At 38.8% G+C, this 27,219-nt stretch overlaps 2 protein-coding genes across 3 annotated transcripts in view; one reads left to right on the top strand and one right to left on the bottom strand.

Moving 5' to 3' along the window:
- The window catches only part of RB1 (RB transcriptional corepressor 1), a 156,267-nt gene that overhangs the window by 53,191 nt on the left and 75,857 nt on the right, over positions 1-27,219 (bottom strand). The window lies entirely within an intron of this gene.
- Positions 1,749-5,200, top strand: LPAR6 (lysophosphatidic acid receptor 6). Its single transcript, XM_008273801.4, has one exon. The coding sequence runs from the start codon at positions 3,884-3,886 to the stop codon at positions 4,943-4,945; it is 1,062 nt and encodes a 353-aa protein (XP_008272023.1). The 5' UTR covers positions 1,749-3,883; the 3' UTR covers positions 4,946-5,200.

The following is a 27,219-nucleotide window of genomic DNA, read 5'->3' as shown; positions in this document are numbered from 1 at the left end:
ACGGCCCATGTCCTTGGGCCCTGCACCCCATGGAAGACCAGGAGAAGCACCTGGCTCCTGGCTTTGGATCAGCCTGGTGCACCGGCCGCAGTGCACCAGCTGCAGCAGCCATTGAGGGGTGAACCAACAGTAAAGGAAGACCTTTCTCTCTGTCTCTCTCTCTCTCACTGTCCACTCTGCCTGTCAAAAAAACAAAAACAAACAAACAAAAAAAAAACACAAAAAAAACCAAAAACCAAAAAACAAAAAACATTTACACAAGTAAGTGATTTATACCATTACTATACTGATAAGAAAAACCTGGCTTCTTGGTGTAATTAAATTCTGAAAAGTGATGATCTGCATAGTGAGATTCAATATATTCCATATCAGTTGTACTTGTGTACAATTGCAACAGGTCTAAATAAAATCTGTCTTCATCACTTTAACTTCTGTCTGGCTTGGGTTTTCTTATTTTACTATTCCCCCCCCCCAAAAAAAATCCATAAAGAAACAGTTCCCAGATGTAACACACCAAAGTGTACAAATCTCCCATTAAATAAGAGTTGGACTCTATCAAAGAAGCACCTATTAAATATAATTAATTCCTTGGATTCATTCAATTCCCTTTGAAAGTATTCTACATTTTAAAAATCCTAACCTAAGAATTTTTCAAGGTAGCTAATTTCACTTTCCTTAGAAGTCAAATAAAATATGAAAAATCCAGCATTCAATTATCTTCTTCCTGCTGAATCAGACAGCTCCTCTGCTACTGTCCTTCCTCAGCAGAAAGAAGTTTCAATGAAATTCAAGTTCACTGATCTGGTTCACTCATCAGCAAACGTGTCTACCACGGGTCAAGACCCGTGGTAAGAATTAGAAATACTGGATAGGACCAATTTTTATTTGCAGCTTGAGTTTTTATATGAAGTTGCATTATTGTGGACTTGGCTGTCTTGTGATGAATTTTTTCCATATGTATTCCGTGCCATACTATTGTTAAAATGAACTGTTGCTGTTGTGAGATGGATTTTAACTGACCTATTAAGGGTTTCTTTCGAATGGCACTACTTTAGGGACATTCTAGTATTTGCTTCTATTGTTTGGGCCTTGTGGATAATGTACAGATTTAAAAACAAATCTTGTTGCTGATTTGTCCATTTCTTTCCCTGCACTTTGTTACATCTGGGATACAGTCTAACTCATCTGATTTAATACGCATTTAAAAAAATGCCATAACTATTAAAACACCTTGTTTACAGACAGATGAAATAAATTTATTCCAACCAAAAAAAAAAAAAAAAAAAGATTGCTCTCTCTCTCGGTCTCTCTCTCTCTGTAGTTCTGCCTTTCAAATAGATAAATAAATCTTAAAAAAAAAAAGGATTAGAAATACAAACATATATTCATATACTGATAACAATGAAAAGCTTAATTCAAAAAACAGTAATCTATCTGTCCATTTTTAAGCATCAATAACCCAAACATGAAAAGACTACAAATGAACAATTTAAGTGAACAAGGCAAGTGAATAATAGCAACATGTGGAAAAATATTCTAGTATAGAATTAATATATTTTAATTCTTTGAGAAAGTGCCATTCACAAAATGAAAGTAAAAGTAGAGAAGGTCAGGGAATGTATTTCACTATTTAAAGGTGACTAAAGAAGTAACTATAAATTTGAAAGTGTATTACTAAGATTTTATGTTTTTCTAAAATAACTGTTAACAGAAATTTTTTCTCCAATGAGAGTATAAGCTTCTTTTTTTCATTACTACCCAGTTTCTACCAGTTTTCTAATATGAACACATATATAGCTTTTTTTATCCTAAACATGATACAAAGAAATTTTGCCCTTCAAAATCTTAAGTTTATTGGTTATTAGCAATACTCCTATTTTTGTGTATCATTTCATTAGATGAATTTCCTAATCAAAACAATAAAAACAGATGTAATTTTCCAATAACAAGTTACTGAGCATGAAAGATTAAGTCCAATACATAAAAGATTTTTTAAAAGGTGTAAAATGATAATTCCTTAATTGATACTCCAAAAGGAAGAGTTTCAGTTCAAACTGATCCAAATACAAACATAGAAACAATAAAACACAACTATGTCTAGCCCCTCCTTGAAAATGGTAGCTTAAAATAAGAAAGACTTGTATCCCAGAGGCTGTATTATCTTCAGGCTTTGAGGAAATAACATTCAAATTCAACTACTCTCATGCTACACATGCTTTTTTGATTGGAAGGTTTTAAAAATATTAAATATTTATTTAAATACAAATAGGAAAATCATTCATAGCAATTTTTAAATAAAGACAAACTGAAATATATTCCAAAATATAATGTCATATTAAAGGAATTAAGGGAAGAGCTAGAGAGAATGAAAACAAAATTATGAACCTAAAATTTAGTCAAGTAGTAGAACTTTTATTCTCCAAAATTTATTTCAGTCAATTAGGGTGGGGAGGGGGTTTCTTTAAAAAGATACAACTTAAATTCATGGGTACCATAACATTAATACCACACCAAAGATACACATTTTAAAAATTATTCTTTGGTTAAAGGAATGCTTTAAAAATCAAAATGGCCCTAAAATATTTATTCTATTTCAAAGGAAAGAGCATCATTAGAAAATAAAAAACTAAACACATCCAGGATTAGACCTATTCACAAGCTTACCAATTAAATCAAATTAAATCTTGAGGGATGATTACGAAAAACAGAAGCCAAGAGTGGTAGAACTTATCACTGGTCTCTCAGTCAAATCCTTTTTATACATAAAGGTTAAAGATCTCCCTTTCACAGTCAAAATTAAACAGTTCTTTAAAATGCTGTATTAAGATACCCCTAACAATTTCAATTTATAAACACATATGCATATACATTTTATTTTTTTAAAGAAAGTCATATCCCAAATGCAAAACAGAAAACAATCAAGTAAGAAACAAGCTCAATGCTGATTTGTTTTCTCTCAGTTATTACTGCCAAACCAAAACAAAAAACCCAAAGAGGCTGCCAGTACCCCAGAAGGCATTTCCGCATCAAAAGAGTTAATGGGCAGCTAAAGAGCCAGTGACCATTTGCACGCCTGCTAGGTATATTCACAGCAGCCACATTATCAGATTAAAGGAACTGCAAACAAACTGGGCTGAAACCTTTCTTTGTCCAAACCCAGCCTCTTCTTCCTGTGATGTCACATTACAAACCTAGCAAGCCTTTCTTTTTCACTTCAGAGAAAGCCCATCTCACAATACAGCTGGCAACTGTGGAAAACGCTTCGATTCAGCAAGAGCTAACATGCTTAGGAATTTCTTTGGGAACTTTTAAAAGACTTTTCTGCTTACCGCCATCTGGGATTCACTGCAGGACTACCAAAAAGGAAAACTTCATGTAAAAGAAGCAAGAAGTAAAAGAGGACAAACTGGGAATGTTTAAGTCTCTGAAACTCTGCACTGGAAAGCAAAGCAAGATTGAGAACTTAAGCTTAAACATCCCAGAACATAAAGTAACTTTAATTTCGGAATATTCACCTTGACAACTTTACAAGAAATACAACTTTACAAGGCAAATGGTTGTTTTCCTGTCTGGGAAGGCAGCTTTTCCTTAAATTTATATTCCATGGATTGGCTTCATTGATTGCATGTTTTAAAAGCTGCTCGTCACTTAACTAGACCGTGGGTTCATGGATTTTTCTGGAGACTAGAAAATGAGAATTTTTTCTTGTTGAAGAACCGAATGGAAACCTTATAGCAACAAATTTCATGTTTCATTTGGAGATTTCAGAGAAAACGGAAATATTTCTAAAACCACGCCTGGATCCAAATAATTTGCAAATAAATTGAAGGTTGTAGTGGTCACAATCTGAATACCAAAGAAGACTTCGGACAAAAGGACTTCTATGCTGTCTACCGGCCGAGCCTTTATAATGGTAAGCGCTAACAGCTCCCACTGCTCCTATGATGACTCCTTTAAGTACACTTTGTATGGGTGCATGTTCAGCATGGTGTTTGTGCTTGGGTTAATATCCAATTGTGTTGCCATATACATTTTCATCTGCACCCTCAAAGTGCGAAATGAAACTACAACGTACATGATTAACTTGGCAATGTCAGACTTGCTGTTCGTTTTTACTTTACCCTTCAGGATTTTTTACTTTGCAACACGGAATTGGCCATTTGGAGATTTACTTTGTAAGATTTCTGTGATGCTGTTTTATACCAACATGTATGGAAGCATTCTGTTCCTAACCTGTATTAGTGTAGATCGATTTCTGGCGATCGTTTACCCCTTTAAGTCAAAGACTCTAAGAACCAAACGAAATGCAAAGATTGTTTGCATTGCTGTGTGGCTAACTGTGATCGGAGGAAGTGCACCAGCAGTATTTTTTCAGTCTACTCACTCTCAGGGTAACAACACCTCAGAAGCCTGCTTTGAAAATTTTCCAGAAGCCACATGGAAAACATATCTCTCGAGGATTGTGATTTTCATCGAAATAGTGGGATTTTTTATTCCTCTAATTTTAAATGTAACTTGTTCTAGTATGGTGCTGAGAACTTTAAATAAACCTGTTACATTAAGTAGAAGCAAAATAAACAAAACTAAGGTTTTAAAAATGATTTTTGTACATTTGGTCATATTCTGTTTCTGCTTTGTGCCTTATAATATCAATCTTATTTTATATTCTCTTATGAGAACACAGAAATTTGTTAACTGCTCAGTAGTGGCAGCAGTAAGGACAATGTATCCAATCACACTCTGCATTGCTGTATCCAACTGCTGTTTTGACCCTATAGTTTACTACTTCACGTCGGACACAATCCAGAACTCAATAAAAATGAAAAACTGGTCTGTTAGGAGAAATGACTCCAGATTCTCTGAAGTTCAAGGCACAGAGAATTTTATTCAACATAACCTACAGACCTTAAAAACTAAGATATTTGACAATGAATCTACAATATAAGCTGCCTGAATAAAGCACGGGACAGAACCTCCAAGTTTCTTCAACTGTGAAAAGTGTTCTCTTGGACAAAATATTTCTCAACTCCAAAAGAAATGAACATGTGGACATTTTAAAGTTTTTAGTGTAAAGAAAACTTGTATTCTATGTATTAAAGCATTAAAATATATTCTATTCTTGTATACATTCCATCCTATTTTTTCTGAGCCATTTTGATTTGCTCCTTCTTCATTAAAAATCTGTAAGGAAGTTCTTCAATGCGACTATGATTTAAATCATGTGGTGACCATCTGCACTGTCTTTAAATTCCATTTTTATACTAATTTACTAAGTTTTTTATTCTAAATGACTTATTCATATTAGAAGTGTATTTACTATTTTTATTCAACATACATCATTTCTATTTCACCATGAATTAAAACTACTAATCATCTTTCTTAAACTATAATCACAAAAGAATAATTTGAAATAATCAAATGTTTTTGGAGTATTTTATATAAAAGTAACTTAAAATGTAGTTTTCTGTAGAATTACTCTTTTGACTCATTTTCTGGATGTAACAAGATTCAGTTTCAAAATGATACATGTCGAATGGGAGGGAGGACATGTTATTTTGCTAAGTAAATTTTTAAATCATATAATACTAACTGGTATATTTTAAAGATACATTAATGTCACAATAAAGAAATTTAAGTCAGAAAAACACTAAAGTTAGTGAAATATAGCACTAAGCACTTATAAAGTATTTTTTACTTCCTTTCCCTCTTCCGATCATTTAAAACGAAGAACAGTTGAAAATGTTATTTCAAGTGTCAAAATGATATAAGGACACATAAGTCTTTATATATATATAAAACAGCATAACTGCAAAGCCAAATATCCAAGTGCAACTATATTTCCATTCCACTAAACATAAATGAAGCTATAATTTAGAAAAGAAGTGCCAACTGTACAAACACTTTTTATTTTTCAACATTTTTTTCTCAAAATTCAAGCAGTTCTCAAAGTAAACCAAAAAAGAATATTTTCTTTTTGAGAAAAAGGACATGTAATTAAATTCAGTAATCTATCTGATTTTTACCATTTTAATCTTTTAAGTCCTGAATACAATTTGGACAAGATTTAAATTTACTTGTTGCTATTCTCTGTGTTTGAGCTGCAATGATTTCAGACAAAACACAGTGACTTGCTAGATTAAGTAAATTAATACTCAATAAAATAACAGTGGAGTTCTTAGGGGGAGGACCCATGATTTCCCTTAGATACGCCTAAAGCAAAAATAAATCCTTCCGAAAAACCAGAACAAAACCAGTGAAAACATTAGGCATGGTCCTTCCCAACCCAAGAGAAGTAACTACATACTGAAAGCATCTCTTCTTCAATTGACCTGAGGTGCCTTTATCTGATACCACACTTCAGAAAACAAAAAATACATTCAGTACTCTAAAACATGTATTTTTGCATTAAAAAAATACTAATAACTTACTGATACAGAGGTAAGGAGTTGGGAATTTTTGTAACTATGAGATTTCTTAGAACTTTCCACTGCTTAAGGGTCTGTGGCCTGGGAGTGCATGGGAGACCAGGAGAAACACCTGGCTCCTAGCTTCAGCTGATCTGATCAGATCAGCTGAAGCTAGGAGCCAGGTGTTTCTCCTGGTCTCCCATGCAGGTTCAGGGGCCCAAGCACTTGGGCCATTCTCCACTGCACTTCCAGGCCACAGCAGAGAGCTGGACTGGAAGAGGAGCAACCCGGACAGAATCCGGAACCCGCCCCAACCGGGACTAGAACCCAGTGTGCCAGCGCTGCAGGCAGAGGATTAGCCTACTGAGCCGTGGTGCAGCCAGATTTGCATTTCAAAGAGCACTCTTCCACAGGGTAGAAATGCATTTGCCTGCAGCAAAAATGGAAAAAGTAACTACAGTGAGAGCCACATATACAATTTTTTTTTCGACAGGCAGAGTGAGAGAGAGAGAGAGAGACAGAGAGAAAGGTCTTCCTTTTCCATTGCTTCACCCCCCAAATGGCTGCTACGGTTGGCGTGCTGCACCTATCCGAAGCCAGGAGCCAGATGCTTCCTCCTGGTCTCCCATGTGGGTGCAGGGCCCAAGCACTTGGACCATCCTCCACTGCCTTCCTGGGCCACAGCAGAGAGCTGGACAGGAAGAGGAGCTACCTGGACAGAATCCGGCGCCCCAACTGGGACTAGAACCCGGTGTGCCGGCGCCGTAGGCGGAGGATTAGCCAAGTGAGCCGTGGCGCTGGCCCACATATACAATTTTTAAAGAAGATTTATTTGTATTTATTTGAAAGGCAGAAACAGAGGGAAGGAGAGATAGATCTTCCACCTGCTTGTTCACTCCTTAAATGGTCGCAACTGCCAGGGCTGGACCAGCAGTAGCCGAGTCAGGAGCTTCATCTAGGTATCCCAAAAAGGAGCAGGGGCCCAAAGACTTGGGCCATCTTCTGCTGCTTTCCCAGGCATCACAGGTGGAATCTTAACCTATTATGCCACATTGCCAGCCCCCATATATACAATTTAAGAGCTCTTCTTATCATTTATTTTAATTATGCCCTTTTTCCCTTATTAAAATGGGAAAATTTATTTTTAAGTGATGGTGATTATAGAAGGAGAGAATATCGTAATGCTACTGGATGAAGTTTGCAGTATTTGTAGAGGAGGAATTCATACCTTCATACGTTGCTAGTGGGAATGCAAAATGGTACAACCCTTATGGATTGGAATTTGGCAATATCTAACACACATACTCATACATAAGTATATACTCTCTGACCCTGTATTCTCACTTCTAGGTATTTACCGTGAAGACAATTTCAATAGTATAAAAATATATATGTACAAGGCTATTTATCACTTCTAGGCATTAATCCTAAAGATATAACTGTAATAATATAAAAGTATACATGTACAAAGTTGTTCACTGCAACATTATTTGAAATTGCTACGTACTAGGAACTATCTAGATTTTTAACCATAGATTGGTTGAATAAACTGTAGCAAATATTTACAATGTAGTAATGCAGCTATAACAAAAGAATGATCTCAACAAACTGATATGGAATGATTCCAGAAAGTGCTGTCAAATGCAAAAAGCAAAGTGTAGAAGAGCATACATAGTATATGTACCATACGTGTGAAAGACAGAATAAGAAAACATATGTAGTATTATACAAAGAAATCTGATAAACCAGAAAACAAGGGCAGGGGTAGGGAGTGAGGTAAAAAAATATATCAGAATATGACGCTTTTCTAATTACACCTTTTTGTATAGTTCTTATTTGGGAGAATACGTTAATGCTGTACATTAGGAACTGGCAAATATTTTCCTCCAGGGTCAGGCAGTTATCATCTGCAGGCTCTATGGTCCTATTACAACTACTCAACTCTGCATTACCATGTAAAAGCAGCTACAGACAAAATACAGATAAGTAAGGCAGCAGTTTTTCTAATAAAACTTTATTTACAAAAACAGTGGTCAGCCTATGGGCTATTTGTGCTGCTTCCTATTCTTCAGAATAAAAAAATTAAGACTGGGATGGGAGACAGAAAAAAAGACCACAGAACTTCATTTATCTTGGTGCCTGGCATGTAAGTGGTCTCAATAATTACCAGTTGAATGAATGAACCTTAATGTTCTATTAAAAGGGGGATATAAGTCTACTCAGAACTTTCCTACAAACTAGTGTAACTGTTCCCATGTCATATTGGGACTACAGCAATTATTCCCTCACTCAGCCTCCTTGTTACTTCTCTTCAACCCCACCAGGACAATTTAACCATTTTCACCTATTAAGTCACCACATTATGCTTGTCACTGAACGTCTGGTTTTAAAAGCTGTCAGATTCCCCATTGAAGATGAAAGGGAAAGTCCACTTTCAAAGTTCAGAGTTCTCCAAAATATGAACTTGACCTACTTCGTGTTTTAGTTTCTTTTCTGACTCCAAATAAGACTCTATTTCAGTTTGTGATCAAAAGGACAAGTAGTAGGACTCTTTTCCTAGCTCTCACTTAATTATTTTTTTACTTATTTTAATTCCATTTTCTAAGAACTTTTTTTTTTTTTAAAGATTTCTTTATTTGAAAGACAGAGTAACAGAGAAGGAGACAGAGAGAAAGTAAGTGATCTTCTATCCACTGGTTCATTCATTCACAAAATGCCTGCCTACAGCCAAGGCTGGGCCAGGCTGAAGTCAAGAGCCAGGAACTCCACCTGGATCTCTCATGTGGATGGCAACAACTTGAGTATTTGAGTCTGCTGCCTCCAAGGCACAACAGAAAGCTGGATTGGAAGTAGAGCGACTTGAACAAGGCATTCTGAAATGGGATGTAGGTATCCCAACCCACAGCACCACAATGCCTACCTAGTCCCTCTCACTTTAATGATTCTAGACATTTAGGCAGACCACATGTTCTTTAGCTGCCACTTGTCCAGTCCATAAACTCACTCTGCCCTCTTCTTTGTTGAAACCCTTTTCATACTACAAGGCTCAACTCAACTTCTAGTCTAAAAATCTTATTTGATGATGCTTATTGTCTGTATCTCTTAATTGGTATTTATTTACTGCTTCTATTATTTACCTTTTTACATGGGTTATAGCTTAACTTCCTCACTAACCAAATGAAGCTTCTTGAAGAAAGGCAATAATATAGGATTGATACAGGGAAGATAGAGACTGGAAGGAAGAGGCCTAGTGTTAAGAACAAATTAGTATAGAGTTGGTCTTCTGTGTATAAAGTTAATTGAAAATGGATCTCAGTGGAGAATGGATCTGAGAATGGGAGAGGGAGAAGGAGGAGGGGTGGGAGGGCGGGTATGGTTGGAAGAATCACTATATTCCTAAAGTTGTATTTATGAAACACTTGAAGTCTGTATTCCTTAAATAAAAGGTTTTTTTGGGGGGGAAATAAATTTAAAAAAAAGAACAAATTAGATGTCATTTACCTGCCATGTCAATTCTACACAATCAATGCCCATTTATATTTATAGACTTAATCTGGGTATTTATCACTATTGTTAATAAATGTCCTATACTTATCTACAAAAATATAGAGAAAATAAAGATTGCTCTCCCACCCTGCCCATCAAATCCATCACTCATTTAATTCTATAAAAGCTCTAGGAAAAAAGGCAAATTTTTTTGGCATTATTACTCTGACTTGAAAATTCAACTCTTATAGAGTTATCATTATAACTCTTATTATCTGATTCATTGAGTTTAAACTGTACCTGTTTAATTACCACCACTTAGATGAGGTCAAACAATTGCTAAAATAAACCACTTTGTTCTAGAAGTCTTTCATTATAGAACTGACTTCTCATTTGGAACAACTATTTTCTAGGCCTACTGCATCCAAGGATTTTCCCCAATTTTTTCTTTCTACACTGCTGTAATAATTTCACTTTTTCTTGGGCCACATGATATCTCCTTTCTTGAATTCCTTTTTCATTTTACTAAAACAGTTTCTCTAGTAACTTCATGTCAGAAAGAACAGCCAAGAGATAAACTTGCAAGTCCGAAAATCATTTCATTTTGCCTTCATGTTTGACAATGTAAATCAGAGAAATAATTTTAGGTCAAATAGCCAATATTCCTGGAGAGAGCAATGTCCCCATATCTGAGAGCTAGGTTCTATTTTGGCTCCTGCTCCTGATTCCAGCTTCTTCTGCTAATGTAGTCCCTGGGAAACAACCACAGTAATTGGTTTCCTGCTACCCATGTGGGAGACCTGGATTGAATTCCTGGTTCCTGGTTGGTCTGGCCCACCTGTAGCCATTGCAGGCAAAAAAAAAATAAATAAATAAAATAAAAAATAAAAAAAAAATCAGTATTCATAATGAAAACTATATTGCTGATCTGAATCTTAGTGCCCTGTAAATAACACTGTTTCTCTCTGGAAGTTTTAGAGTTTCCTTGTTATTTTTAGGATTTTGATTTTTCTACCAACATATATCCATCCATATTCATTCGTTATGTGTAACACTATAGGAGTTTTCCAGCTGAAACCTCCTAGTTTTCTTTAGTTTTGGAAATGTTTCTTCTGTTGCTTTTTATTATTTTCTCTTCTCCATCTTCTCTGGTCCTTCACAGAGGGGCCCCAAAATACCAAAGTAAAGAGCAGTATAAACTAACGTCACAATAGTTTAGAGCATTTTCCTCTTAGTAAGAATTATCTTTCATATATCTTTCCTTTTTCCAAGTCTGTTGCAGAAGTCTGAAACAGAAAGTGTTACCTTAGTTTCTGCTCAGCTTCTCTCTTTGGTACCATCAGGAAACCCTAATCCTGTATGTGTATGTATATATAAAATTTAGGGTGAAGAAAAGGTATGCATGTACAAATGGTTCACAAGTTAAAATGGTCTGACTTGCAATTCCTCAACTTTATGATGGTGTGAAAGCAATACACATTCAGTAGAAATCTTACTTTGAATTTTGGATTTCCCTGGGCTATTGACATGTAGTATAATACATTCCATGATGTTGGGCAGCAGCAGCTCAGTCAGCAATACTATAATAAAGTATTGTGGTGCTACCACAGCTGGTATGGCAGGTATAATGAATGCATTTTTGACTTATGCTATTTTCAAATTATAATAGGTTTATCAAGGCTAACTGCATCTTAAGTCATGGAACATCTATAACCACAGCTTGTGTTCTACACAATAGTGTAGTCTTCAACCTGAACTCTGCTATGTCCAGAGAAGCATCTTGCTAATTCATTAATACAGATGGAGGTGCATCTTCCTGATTCTTACAGGCTGCTATGGCCTTAGGTGGGAGGATGGTCCAGGTTTCTCATGTTCTTAAAACATGATTCTCAGATCAGCAGCAGCAGCAGCACTGCCTGGAAACATGTTAGAAATACAAATTCTTGGCCTTTACCCTGAAGACTTTGGGGTTGGGCCCAGCCATGCGAGGTCTGTGCTATAACAAGCCCTCCAGATGTGCTTGATTTATGCTAAAGTTTGAGAACCATTGCCAGAGGGTACTTAAGAAAACTACTGATTATTGCCCCATTCACTGTGTCAGCTACTTGGAGCCTGGAGGCTCTCTAAGACTTCCACTTCCACCAGAGCCCTTTCCAGTATGAGTTCAGTTCTGTGTCTTTCTCCACCGTGACTTTCATCAATGCATTCCTCACTTAATTTATATTCTCAGAAATGAATCAACATTAGTGGGTGCTATGGTAAATGTTAAGCCACTTCGTGGGACAGCCACATCTCATACTGTAGTGCTGGCTCCCATTTCAGCTCTACTGTTTCCTATGTAGCTTTCTGCTTTTGCACCTGCGAAGGCTTTGGATAATGGCCGAAGTTCTTGGATTCCTGTCACCCACAATGAAACTCAGACTGAGTTCCAGGCTCCTGGCTTTGGCCTGGATCAGCACTGGCTATTGCAGGCATTTAGGGAATGAACCAGTGAATAGGAAATCTTTCTCTGTCCCTCCTGCTGTGTCACTCTACCTTTTAAAGAAACAATTTTTAAAAGAAGAATTAATATCTCTACTTCTCTCCTTGGTTTTTCACTTCATAATACTGCTTGGTGTGTGTGTGTGTGTGTGTGTGTGTGTGTTGGAGAGAGAGAAAGAGAGAGAGAGACAGAGATAGAGACAGATATTCTTTTCTATCACTTTAAGATTTGGGAGGAAAAAATGTAAAGGTGTGTGGTAAGTCTGGTAGTGTGAACCAGAAAACAATTTATACAAGAAAAAGTCATACTACTACTTAAATCCCTTTAGTGTTGGCCAGCGCCGTGGCTCACCAGGCTAATCCTCTGCCCGCGGCACCAGCACACTGGGTTCTAGTCCCAGTCGGGGTGCCGGATTCTGTCCCGGTTGCTCCCCTTCCAGTTCAGCTCTCTGCTGTGGCCCGGGAGGGCAGTGGAGGATGGCCCAGGTCCTTGGGCCCTGCACCCGCATGGGAGACCAGGAGGAAGCATCTGGCTCTTGGCTTCAGATCTGCGCCGGCCGTAGTGGCCACTTGGGGGGTGAACCAATGGAAAAAGGAAGACCTTTCTATCTGTCTCTCTAACTCTGCCTGTCCAAAAAAAAAAAAAATCCCTTTAGTTGTTAAACAATAATAAATAAAAGACTTCTTTATCAAAACAGTATAAGTCCTGATATTATAAACAACACAATCTTCATTTTTTTAAAAGACTAATTTTCCAATGAATTTTACCAATTATTGTTACATCATATTTTAATAGAACATAAAGGCCTATGAATCATTTATTGTAATTATTTTTTACTTAATTTTGAAAGTTTATTTTCATTTTTATTTGAAATGGCCCAAGGACTTGGCAGAGGGCTAGGCCATGCCAAAGCCAGGACCCCAGAACTCTATCCAGGTCTCCCACATGGGAAAAGCAAGACTGAGACTTGACACAGGCATTTCAGTATGAGTTTACAAGCATGCTAAGTGGCAACTTAACCCTCTGTACCAAATTCCTGTCCCTGTAATTCTTTACTTTAAAATAAGGAACTTTAGGTACAGGTGTTGGGCATAGCAGTTGACATGCTGCTTGGGATGCCCACATCCTCTACTGGAGAGACTGAGTTTGAGTCTCAGCTCAGCTTCTGATTCCAGCTTCCTGCGCATGTGCACCCTGGGAGGCAGCAGAAGATGGTTAAAGAACTTGGGTCCCTGAAACCCACATGGGAGACCCAGACTGAGTTCCAGGCTCCTGGCTTCCTGCCTGGCCCAGCCCTGGTTGTCATGGGCATTTGGGGCTGAGACAGGATACGGAGGATCTCTGTTTGTCTCTGCCTTTCAAATAAGTAAACAATAAAATTAAAGGACATTTATTTTTTATTTTTTAAATAGAAAGCTTTTATTTAATAAATGTAACTTTCATAAGTACAACTTTTGGATTATAGTGGTTCTTCCTCCTATTCCCAAATCATCCCACCTCCTACTCCCTATCCATTCCATTCTTCATTAAGATTCATTTTTAGTTATCTTTATATAAAGAAGATCAACTGTATACTAAGTAAAGATTTCGACAATTTTTACCCGTACAGACACACAAAGTATAAAGTACTGTTTGAAGACTAGTTTTACCATTAATTCTCATAGCACAAGACATTAAGGGCAGAGCTCCTACATGGGGAGCAAGTGCACAGTGACTCCTATTGTTGATTTAAAAATTGACACTCTTAAGAACATTTATTTAATCACATGAGTGAAAATATTTACACTGGAGGCAGGAATTTAGCACAGCAATTAAGATGCTACTTGGGATGCCAGTATCCCATATCAAAATGTCTTGAGTTTGAGTCTAGTCTACACCCTCAATCCCAGTTTTCTGCTAATGCATACGTGAGAGACAGCAGGTGACAGATCAAGTAATTAAGTCCCTGCCACTCACATGGAGACCTCCTGTGTTCAGGCTGGCCCAGCCTCAGCTGTTGTGGGCATATGGGAAATGAACCCATGGGTGGGAGATTTCTGTCTATCCTTCTCTGTCTTTCTACCCTTTAAATAGGTAAAATAATTTTAAAATTGTTTTAATTCATACTATACTAAAATTTAGGTTTAACTGAAAAAAGCTTTGTTGAACTGAAGCAGTTTAATTAGAAATGAATACTAGTTAAGACTCAGCATTAAAATATTATATTACTTGACTTACATGTAACATATATAATTTTTGCTTATTACCACAGTAAGTGGTTTCAAATTGTTTGGCAAAAATTACTTTATGTTGTGGTCTCATAAGACTTCTTCAGATGAAAAAGACTAACACAGACATAATTTAAAACCATTTTTGCTCCTGACTGAAGAGAATTAAAAAAAAAGATATGTGTTTTAAAAAAAGAAAAGGACAAGTTTAAATAGTTTTTGCGCTAGAGTTAGAAACATACCAGGGGATTCCAATTCAATCCCATCAAGGTGGCATGTACCAATGCCATCTCACTAGTCCCAGTAATCAATTTCTGTTCACAATTGATCATAATGATAGTACTAAGAACCAAAGGGAATCACATAAACAAGACTAGTGTCTGCAAATACTAGCTGATAGAAAAAAAAAAATGGAGAGAACGATCCAACATGGGAAGTGAGATACACAGCAGACCCATAGAATGGCAGATGTCCTAAACAGCACTCTGGCCTCAGAATCAGCCCTTAAGGCATGCAGATCCGGCTGAAAAGCCCATGAGAGTATTTCAGGCATGGAAAGCCAAGACACTCCGGGGCGGCGGGGGGAGACCTAAATGAAAGATCTCCGCGAGTGAGATCCCAGTGGAAAGAACGGGTCATCAAAGAAGGAGGTACCTTTCTCTGAAGGGAGGAGAGAACTTCCACTTTGACCATGGCCTTGTCTAAATATGATCAGAGTCGGTGAACTCAGGGGGCTTCCATAGCCTAGGCAGCTCACGACAAGAGCCTAGGGTGATTACTGATGCCATAAACAAGAGTGTCAATTTGTTCAGTCAACAACAGGAGTCACTGTGCACTTACTCCTTATGTAGGATTTCTGTCCTTAGTGTGCTGTACACGGAGATTTAATGCTATAACTAGTACTGAAACAGTATTTTTCACTTTATGTTTCTGTGTGGGAGAAAACTGTTGGAATCTTTACTTAATGTATGCTAAACTGATCTTCTGTATATAAAGAGAAACGAAAATGAATCTAGATGTGAATGGAAGGGGAGAGGGAGTGGGAAAGGGGAGGGTTGTGGGTGGGAGGGACATTATGGGGGTGAAGCCATTGTAATCCATAAGCTGTACTTTGGAAATTTATATTCATTAAATAAAAGTTAAAAAAATGCATTTAAAAAAATAAATAAATAGTTTTTGTATAGGAGATTATAGAGTTGTTCCTAGGGAAATAACTGCAAAGGCTAGGGATATCATTTTTACATTATCACATCAATCCTTATCAGTCTCTAACTGGCCCCCCACTCCAGGATAATTAGTCTTCATTGGAACTGAACAGTGAAAAGTTTATTCTCAAAAGACCATGTTTAAACATGTGTATCCAACTAAAATAGATGGTGATCTAAAGTCTGTAGTATTGGGGCCAGAACCATGGTGTGGAGGGTTAAGCCACTGCTTAACCCATATCAGGTGCTGGTTCAGGTTCCCTGCTATGCTTCTGATCCAGTTTCCTGCTAATGCCCCTAGGAAGGCAGTAGAAGATGACTCAGTACTTTGGCCCCTACCACCCATGTTGGGATTAGGATAGAATAATGGCTCCCAAATTTGGCCTGGTCCAGCCCTGGCTTTTACAGCCATTTGGGAAATGAAGTAGTCAAGGGGAGATCTCTCTCTGTCACTCTGCCTTTCAAATAAACAAACAAATAAATCTTAATTTAAAAATTGCATAGCATTGAAAGTTCCCACTATTTCTATTTATAGCTAATGTAAATGATTACATTTTCAAGAACAAACAGGGGCTGGTGCTGTGGCGTAGGAGGTAAAACCGCTGCCTGCAGTCTGGCACACCATATGGGCGCTGGTTCGAGTCCCTGCTGTTCTACTTCCAATCCAGCTCTCTGCTATGTCCTGAGAAAGCAGTAGAAGATGGCCCAAGTCCTTGGGACCCTGTACCTGCATGGGAGACCTAGAGGAAGCTCCTGGATCTTGGCTTTGGATCAGCCCAGTTCTAGCAGTTGCAGCCATTTAGGGAGTGAACCAGCAGATGAAAGACTTCTCTCTCTGCTTCTGCCTCTGCCTCTCTGTAACTCTGCCTTTCAAGTAAATAAGTAAATCTTTAAAATTATGACTCATGTATTAGTAAAATACAAGCCACTTCACTTCTCTCTTTCTCATTCCAATGCTTAAAAGAAAAAAATCCAGATGACAAGAGTATAAAAACTAGCATGACTTAATATGTAAATAAAAAAGCTTTTAGACAAATTATCTTAAAATATGAAAAAGATAATAAAAATGACTAGGTAGAGATGCAAAAAAGGAAATGAATTCAAAGGATAGCTAAACAAATTTCTGTTAGTCTTTGAAAAATTTTTAGAATATAACCAAAATCTTAAAGAGAAATTCTCTTTTATATTTCAATAGAGGTAAAAAGCACTGAAACTTAGCAAGAATAAAAAAAGGAAAGGGCAAGAAATAAATGCAGCTGTTTCCTATTCTACATTTCCTTATCATGTTCTAAATCTAGCACTTACAGGAAGACACCAAAAATACTTTTGATATTTAGCTATTTGTGACAAAAGTACAGAGCATAACCACAGTAAATTAATAAAACCACATATGCAAAGGCAACAAATATGCATGCTAAGATGATTGGGTTGTGACAGTTCAGAATTTTTAAAATACTCAGAAAAAAGAAATGCCAAAAAGTTGTTCTATCTAATAATTAAATGTGAATTTGACAATTTTAGGAATAACTGCCCTAGAGTGGTTCTAAATTTTTACTAAACTCACTAGTTAACAGCAACCTCTTACTCTGCTGGAGAAATTCAGGAGCTACATCAGTTAGGATATATATTTTATAAAGTATTTCTTTTCTTTGTTTTTTGCATATCCAGAGTTCCAGAGCCCTTCCTTATTATTCCAGTTGATATGACTACAAGTTTAGAAGAAAATTCTAAGATTATATTCAAGTAATTTTCTAAATCATGATCTTGTACACGTGCTTCCATTGCCCCAGATTGAGTACAGAAGATAATTCCTAGCTATTCTTCTACAGTTGCCGTCTCCCTTCTTGTTTGCACTTGCAGAGTGAACTAACACTGCCCTCAGGGAAATCACTGACATGAATCATAACTAAAGCAAAATAACCAATTCCAGCTGCACTGAAACAGCGAGCAGGGCCTACACTTAACAACGTGGGGTTCAGGGCCGCCTCTTCCCCGTGGATCTTTTCCATTTTGAGAAAGCGATGGCAGTAGAGGATGGTGGGGTACAGGAGAAAAGTTCTCCACACTTACAGTGAACCAGGATAAACATGTCCAACATAGTTTAATTGTAGTCTCCCTCTCTGTCTTTAAGAAAGCACTGCACAGTTGAGGAAAAGGAAGGAAGTAATGGGCGATAACAACTGATGTTTCTAATTAGTGTTCTTACAAATGTTCATTTATTACTCACAACTCTGAGACGTAAGTATTATCATCCTCACTTTAGAAACAAAGAAACCTAAGATCCAGAGACAAAACTTGCTCAGAACCACACCCAAGCAAGTTACATGACATTTTTGAACTTCAGGCTTCTTATCTATAAAATAAGGAAAGGAATGTTTATCCTCCCAGTGTCTGTGAAGATTAAATGAGATCTGGTCATGCAAAGCCCAGGCTTCTTCTGCTACAGCATAGTAACACTCACCAAGAGGAAAACACATACAGATAAAACACAAGGAAAGAAACTAATCATGACAATGCACATACCAAACAGTAAACCAATATACACAGAGAAGGCAGTACAGAGGTTAAAAGTGCAGTCTGTAACCAGATAACCTGAATTAAAAATTTTGGCTTTGACACCAACTAGCTTTGTGGAGAAGGGATGATTCCTTAATTTTCTGTGCCTCTGTTTTTTCATTGTGAAACAGTCCCAATGATAATATTTCAGAGTTGTAAGAAGCATAAGAGTTAACACATTTTTAAAACATATTTACTTATAAGTTGGAATTGAAATAGAGTATCTAGAACTCAAACCAGTCCTAAGGTGTCCCAAGCAGTGGCTTAATCCACTGTGCCACAACGCTGGCCCCTAATGAGATAACACATTTAACAGTGTCTGTATCAGAACACATCTAACAACACTACCTACAATTATTCCTTTAGACTAAAATGTCATACGTATAAGTGAGGATCATTTTGATGCTAGTCTGTATGACAACCAGGGAAGAGTCCAAAGAAGTAAACAGATCTTTTCTAACTACATTTTTTTTTTTTTTTGACAGGCAGAGTGGATAGTGAGAGAGAGAGACAGAGAGAAAGGTCTTCCTTTGCTGTTGGTTCACCCTCCAATGGCCACCGCGGCCAGCGCACCGCGGCCAGCGCACTGCGCTGATCTGATGGCAGGAGCCAGGTGCTTCTCCTGGTCTCCCATGGGGTGCAGGGCCCAAGCACTTGGGCCATCCTCCACTGCACTCCCTGGCCACAGCAGAGAGCTGGCCTGGAAGAGGGGAAACCGGGACAGAATCCAGCACCCCGACTGGGACTAGAACCCGGTGTGCCTGCACTGCAAGGCGGAGGATTAGCCTAGTGAGCCACGGCGCCGGCTCTAACTACTTCTTAAACCAAGCTTCTTTGAGCTAACTAAAGGACGTTCTTGAGTTGCTGTTTCTTGTTTTTAAAGATTTATTCATTTGCAAGAATTACAGAGAGACAAAGAGAGGAAGAGACAGACATAGAGATCTTCCATCTGCTGGTTCACTCCCCAGATAGCTGCAATAGTCAGGGCTGAACCAGGCCAAAGAGCCAGGAGCCTCTTCCAGGTCTCCCACATCGGTGTAGGGACCCAAGCACTTGGGCCATTTTCTTCTGCTTTCCTAGTGCATTAACAGGGAGCTGGATGGGAAGTGGGGCAGCTGGGACTCAAACTAGTGCCCATACAGGATGCCAGCATAACACGGTAGCAGCTTAACCCACTATGCCAAAATGCTGGCTCAATGAATTATTGTGTTTTTGTAAAAAAAAAAAAAAAAAAAAAAAGGATATTTATTTGCTAATTTGAAAGGCAGAGTGACAGACAGAAAAACCCAGAGAATCTTCAATCTGCTGATTCATTCCCCAAATGCCTGCAACAGTCAGTCCTGGACAAGATCAAAACCAGTGGCCAGGAACTGGTTCTCCCACATGAATGGCAGGGGCCCAAGTATTTAGACCATCAACTACTACCTCCCCAGGAACATTAGCATGGAGGTGGATCAGAAGTTGAACAGGGGGCTGGCACTGTGGGTGCATGCAGTAGGTTGATTCTCTGCATGAGGCACTGGCATCCTACACAGGCACCAGTTCTAGTCCCAGCTGCTTTTCTTGCAATCCAGCTCTCTGCTTTGGCCTGGAAAAGCAGTAGAAGATTGCTCAAGTCCTTGGTCCCTACACCCATGTGGGAGACCTGGAAGAAGTTCCTGGCTCTGGATCAGCCCAGCTCTGGCCACTGAGGCCATTTGGGGAGTGAATCAGAGGATAGAAGACCTTTCTGTATCTCCCTCTGTCTGTAATGCCACCTCTAAATTAAATAAATAAATAAAGTGAAGGGGAAGGGGAAGGGGACAGGAGGGAGAGGGGAAGGGGAAAGGGAAAGGGAAGTGGAGGGGAGGGGGAAGGGGAGGCGGAGGGGGAGGCAGAGGGGGAGGGGAGGAAGAGGGAGAGGGAGAAGAAGAGAAAGAAGGAGAAGGAGGAAAAGAAAAGAAAGTCCAGCAGCCAGGACTCAAACCAATTCTCTGATTTCTGTTGCTTGTCACAGCAAGCAGCAGCTTAATCCACTGCATACAACAGCCATGAATTTTTTTTTTAGCATCTCTGAATTTCTTTGTTTCTTTGAGCTAACTCATGAATAAAGTGGTAATGTATACAGTATAGATGGTGTGATGAAGATGGGTGACCTGAACAAACAAATCATGAATAGTCCTCCACAGGGAACTTCAGTCAGTAATTCTCCTGTGTTTCAGTGTTTTAAAGATTAAAAAGGGGGCATACGTATAGAAAAAAGAATAGATTTAGGGGTTAAATACATCACTTGAATGAAAGCTTAGATGTGGAAAAATCTTATATTTAATACTATAACACAGCTGGGAATAAGAAATCAGGCATACAGAAGCATCTAATACAGAAAATACCTGAATCACAGTTATTTCCATTTCTTTGGATTTTCTGCTTCTTGTTGTTTTTATGGTAACATGCACAAGTCTATTTAATGTCTCATTTAAAAATTCATGACACAGTTATTTTATTAAGTTGAGCTCATACTCTTAATTTTTAAGCAATCACCTATTTACATTTCAGTAGATAATTATTTATATGTACTTTTTCTGTATATCTATCTATATTTTTAATGCTCTTTAGAGTTCAGAACTTACCATTTATATTTCTCCCTCTTATACTGTTCCATAGCCTGACTACACATTATAATGGTAATAAAAGCAGTGTGAATGACTTAACAGAAACAAAGTGGGACAGTGATGGAGCACTTTACTATAAATCAGCACAGAATTTGAAACTAAACTAATCTGGTTTCAAATGGCAAATGAGTGACCTCAGACAAATTACTCAACTTTCCTCAGCTGGTTTATACTGTTATAAAATGAAAACAGAATTATCAACTTCTCAGAATTATTATGACAATTATATCAGGAAAATTCTTTTGGTGTACAGTATACTGCAGCTGGTCAAGAAATATTAGCTTTTTCCCTTTTTATTTAAGATTTATTTATATATTTGAAAGGCAGAATTACAGAGAGAAAGGGAGAGACAAAGAGAGATAAAAAGGTCTTCTACCTACTAGTTCACTCCCCAGTTGGCTGAAACAGCCAGGGCTTGGTCAGGCTGAAGCCAGGAGCCCAAGCACTTGGGTGATCCCCTGCTGCTTTCCCAGACACATCAACAGGAACGGCTGCTAGACTGGAGCAACCAGGATTTGAACAAGTGCTCATGTGGAATGCCCACGTAACCCACTGTGCTGCAGTGCTGGCCCCTACTTTTCCCTTTCTTTCATTACTAATTTGTTCCTGGATAGGATGCAGATATTCTATTTCCTCACATGTAAACTAGAGTCTTGCCTTCACTTTTAACTTTGCAGTTGAAGAACAAACAGGGTATTTCATTTCAAAGTCCTACAAAATGATGTTCATCTAGAATCAGTCTTCTAGAATCTTGCTAAAGAGTGGCCCACAAACCAGCAACTCTGAATTACCAAGGAGTTTGTTAGAAATGCTGACTCTTGAGCCCCACCCTAGACCTACTTGCTAAGAATCTGTATTTTCATAAGCTCCCCAGGTAATTCCTGTGGACATTAAAGTTTGAAAAGCACTACTAAAAAAAAACAATTCTCAATTTGGAAGAAAATAATCCCATCAATTCAGTTGTTCCCAAAACCTAAAAGGATAAAGGCCATGTAGAATAATGCATATTTATTTAGGAGAGCAGGCTAGAGGCAACAGGTGCTGTGAACTGGCAGAATCTGAAACACTGAGAAATAACAACTCACAGGGAAAGGGGTTAAAAGGGCAGGGGAAACAAAACACCAGTCAAACAGCACAATATTCTCCAGAGGCAAATGAGGCGTCCAGTGCACAAACAACTGAATAATGTTTATAAGGATGTCCTTAGTTCAAAAGGTAGCTTGAGTATTTTCTGCTGAAGAAAAAAGGATGACTTTACTATATTTCAAGATATCCCTCCAAAAAGTATGTGTGTGTACTCACGCACACATACTTTTAAAAAATTAGTGAATAAAATTATCTGATATATTTACTTTTGTACAATATCTCAATTACCAGAGCTACTTTTCATTTTTTAAAGATTTATTTATTTATTTCAAAGGCAGAGTTAGAGAGAGAAGGAGACAGAAAGAGAGAGAGAGAGAGAGAGATCTTCCATGGGCCAGCACTGTGGTATAGTGGGTAAAGGCACCACCTACAGTGCCGGCATCCTATTTGGGTGCTGCTCCACTTCCGATCCAGCTCTCTGCTATGGCCTGGAAAGCAGTAGATGATGGCCCATGTCCTTGGGCCCCTGCACCCACGTGAGAGACCTGGAAGAAGCTCCTGGCTCCTGGCTCCTGGCTCCTGGCTTCAGATCGGCCCAGCTCCAGTTGTAGCCATCTGGGGAGTGAACCAGTATATGGAAGACCTCTCTCACTCTCTCTGCCTCTGCCTCTCTGTAACTTTATCTTTCAAATAAATGAATATTAAAAAAAAAAGAAAGGCATCATCCATCCACTAATCACTCCCTAAATGGCCACAATGGCCAGGGCTCAGCAAGTCCAAAGCCAGGAGCTTGGAAATTCATCTGTGTCCCCAATATGGATGGCAGGGGCCCAGTTATTTGGGTCATCTTACTCTGCTTTCACAGGCACATTTCCAGGGAGCTGGAAGGGAAGTGGAGCAGCTGGGACTCAAATCCTTGCCCATTTGGGATGCCCACAATGTCAGCCCCCAGATTTTAATTTTTACAAGGTTAAAAATTCTATAACATAACTTAGAAGGCTAATCAAACATTAATCTACCACTGCCAATTCTGGGTCCTAATTTTCTCCCAATGTGCTTCATTCTAGGATTGCTTACTTCTGCCTTTTATTTCACAGTTTATCACACTGATGCACTTACCTACTAAATTATAAGCTTCTTTAAGTCTAGGAGTTATTTTCCATGTCTCTATACACAATTACATACATTTACAAGAGCAATTCCACTAAAATAATTAATGTATAGAATATCAGGTTTGGCCCACGCAGAACTGAGAAGAAATGAACTACAGAACAGAGCAATGAGACCTGTGTTCCTTTACTTGAAAGGATTTTTCTTCAATGTTTTGTATATCATGAAACAATCCAAAGCAATATGGATCCACATTCAATAGTGTAAAATAATTCTGAACTTTTGAACAGTTTTGAAGAAACAAAATATTTGAGCTAAAAGGACTTGAATCTTTTGGTCTGTTTTAATTTACAGAGGAAGAAACTAAGACACAAAGACATTAACAGGTACATAGAAGTGCTAGGACCCCAATGAATCTTCTGACTCCATCTCCCACATTAGACCAGGTTATCTCTGACTGAATAAATGTGGTTTGTTCCAGAGATGAAAGAATTCTCTGGCTATAATAAGTGTCTAAGAAATAGTAAGGAAGGAAATAAACTAGGCAAATAAGAAAAGTTAGGCTGTGATACTAAGGCAGGGCCATATTATCACAACCACAGATAAGGTCGGCTCATCTGTGTGGCAAAAGAGAGCTACTCCAGGTTATTCAACAGGAGCTTGGCCCAAATAAGCATTTAAGAAGAATCACTTGGCACCAAAGTATAAGACAGAGAGTAGGACAAAATTGGAAGACAAAATAGAAGCCTATTAATTGTAATATAAATGTAAGAAGGTAATGATCTGGTCTAGGGAAATGTAAATTAAAACAGATCTTTAGGCCAGCGCTGCGGCTCACTAGGCTAATCCTCCGCCTGCGGCGCCGGCACCCCGGGTTCTAGTCCTGGTTGCCCCTCTTCCAGTCCAGCTCTCTGCTGTGGCCTGGGAGTGCAGTGGAGGATGGCCCAAGTCCTTGGGCCCTGCACCCGCATGGGAAACCAGGAGAAGCACCTGGCTCCCGGCTTCGGATTGGCGCGGTGCACCGGCCACAGTGCACTGGCCACAGCACACCGGCCATAGCGGCCATTGTGGGGGTGAACCAACGGAAAAGGAAGACCTTTCTCTCTGTCTCTCTCTCTCACTGTCCATTCTGCCTGTGAAACAACAACAACAACAACAACAAAATGATCTTTTAAACAGAAATTGGGAGGCCGGCGCTGTGGTGCAGTGGGTTAAAGCCCTGGCCTGAAGCACCAGCATCCCATATGGCACTGGTTCGAGTCCTGGCTGCTCCTCTTCCCATACAGCTCCCTGCTATGGCCTGGGAAAGCAGTAGAAGATGGCCCAAGTCCTGGGGTCCCTGCACCCGCATGGGAGACCTGGAGGAAGCTCCTGGTTCCTGGCTTTGGATTGGTTCAGCTCTGGCCACTGTGGCCAACTGGGGAGTGAACCAGTGGATAGAAGACCTCTCTCCCTCTATCTCCACCTCTCTCTGTAACTCTGTCCTTCAAATAAATAAAATAAATCTTTAAAAAAAATGAAACAGTAATGAAATAAGGCTGGTAAAGTATTTATTTTATTTTTTTAAAAACTTACAGGTCTCATCAAACCACAGAGAAAGAGAGAATGCTCAGTACTCAAGCCTAGATGACTTGAAAAGTAATGGGAAAAAACAGCAGTTGTATTTACAAGAAAGCAAATAAGTTTGTGGTGCAGTGGCTTAAGCTGCCAGTTGAGATGGCTGTATCTCATATAAGAAATGCCAACTCTAGTCCCAGTACTTCTACTTCCAGCGAAGCTCTCTGCTAATGCACCTGGGGAAGCAGAAGCTGATGGCTTAAGTACTGAGTCGCTGTGCCCCAAGTGTGAAACCTGGATTGAGTTCCTGGCCCTTGTCTTCAGAATCCCCAGCCCAGGCTGTTGCAACCATCTGAGGAATGAACCTGCAGATGGAAAATTCCTCTCTCTCTCTCTTTCTCTCTCTCTTTCACACATACACACATACTTTGCCTTTTTAATTAATTAACAAATAAATAAGTTTTCATAAGGGTAAAATAATTCAGAACAAAATTCAATCATTTCACTTTTAAATAGTGAAGTCAAGTCTCCTAAATCACTGCGAAGCTACTAGTAAGCTGTGGAAGTTTAAAGGTAAGATATTAGGAATAGGCCGGCGCCGTGGCTCACTAGGCTAATCCTCCGCCTTGCGGCGCCAGCATACGGGGTTCTAGTCCCGGTCGGGGCACCGGATTCTGTCCCAGTTGCCCCTCTTCCAGGCCAGCTCTCTCCTGTGGCCAGGGAGTGCAGTGGAGGATGGCCCAAGTGCTTGGACCCTGCACCCGCATGGGAGACCAGGATAAGTACCTGGCTCCTGCCATCGGATAGGCACGGTGCGCCGGCCGCAGCACGCCAGTCATTGAGGGGTGAACCAATGGCAAAGGAAGACCTTTCTCTCTGTCTCTCTCTCTCACTGTCCACTCTGCCTGTCAAAAAAAAAAAAAAAAAAAAAAAAAAAGGCCGGCGCCGTGGCTCACTAGGCTAATCCTCCGCCTAGCGGCGCCGGCACACCGGGTTCTAGTCCCGGTCGGGGCGCCGGATTCTGTCCCGGTTGCCCCTCTTCCAGGACAGCCCTCTGCCGTGGCCAGGGAGTGCAGTGGAGGATGGCCCAGGTGCTTGGGCCCTGCACCCCATGGGAGACCAGGAAAAGCACCTGGCTCCTGGCTCCTGCCATCGGATCAGCGCGGTGCGCCGGCTGCAGCGCGCCGGCTGCGGCGGCCATTGGAGGGTGAACCAACGGAAAAGGAAGACCTTTCTCTCTGTCTCTCTCTCTCTCACTGTCCACTCCGCCTGTCCAAAAAAAAAAAAAAAAAAAAAAGATATTAGGAATAAAGTGAGTCAGACTGAAAAAGGTTAAAGTCTTGCCTATGTCTTCAGAAAGAATCAGATTTTTCAAAATTACTATATGTTCTTCTTGCTGGCAAAAAGTAAATACATGGTTATTTTAAATAACTCAAGAGTAGTTTTTAAAAATAGAATGCAATTTTTCGTTATAGCCACATGACTGTTATTTATGGTATTGTACTGCTTCACTGACCTTATCCTTATTTTTAAAAGGCATAAAATGTGGCTTCATTATTTTCTTACAATTCATTTCCTCTCCTGAGAAGTAGCTCTCAGTAAATGTAACTTTTTTTTTTGTAAACAATGTCTAATGGTAAATGCTAAAACCTTTGTGTTAAGTGTACCAGAGGTTAATGATCCACCACACAGACATACAACAGATATCCTTTCTGGTTTTTTCAGAGCCACAGGCTTTTCTCCCTTTTGTGTTCACTTCCTGTCAAGTCTGACATTTCAAAATACCAAAGCTTAAAAATGTTTTTATAAGTTTTCAGTAAATAGGGACTTCAAAAATATGGACTATTCATTACAACTATTCTGATGTATAAAAGAAGCTTCACTCACATTTGCAAAAGTAATTTGAAATATTTTCAATCTTTTCCTATAAATTAAAATTTTGATTAAAATTTATAAAACTGAATGAAGAAACTTGCTAATGTTTGGTGACCACAGAAAAATAGCATGAGAGAATCCAATTTAATGATTCAGCTACATTTGACAGTGTTTAAAGGAGACAACTTTCTTGTGATTTATTATAATTTAATATAAGGAAAGAGTTAAAAACTAGTATTTCTGTGTTCTTCATGCAGTAAGTTCTCCTCCAAAACAGGAATACTCAGAAGACATTTAAACAGAAATAAAAGACAAAAAAAAGCAGAAATAAAAAACCTTAAATTTTCTTTAGGTATATATATAATATATTTAACATTTATAAATATACAAAGTTTAATAAATCAGAGTTCCAAGCTCCTGGCTTCAGCCTGGCCCAGCCCTGGCTATTGCAGGCATTTGGGGAGTAAATAACAGATAGAAGGTCTGTCTCTCTCTGTCTTTCAAATTAAAAACATGAGAATAAATAAACAAACAAAACACAATAGATGGGATTAGTAGAGTAGATACTTCAGAAGAAAAAAATTAATTAACTTGAAG

This window comes from Oryctolagus cuniculus, chromosome 9 (assembly GCF_964237555.1).
Source record: "Oryctolagus cuniculus chromosome 9, mOryCun1.1, whole genome shotgun sequence".
NCBI classification, from domain to species: Eukaryota; Metazoa; Chordata; class Mammalia; order Lagomorpha; family Leporidae; genus Oryctolagus; species Oryctolagus cuniculus.
This window is presented reverse-complemented; position numbering and strand designations above follow the sequence as displayed.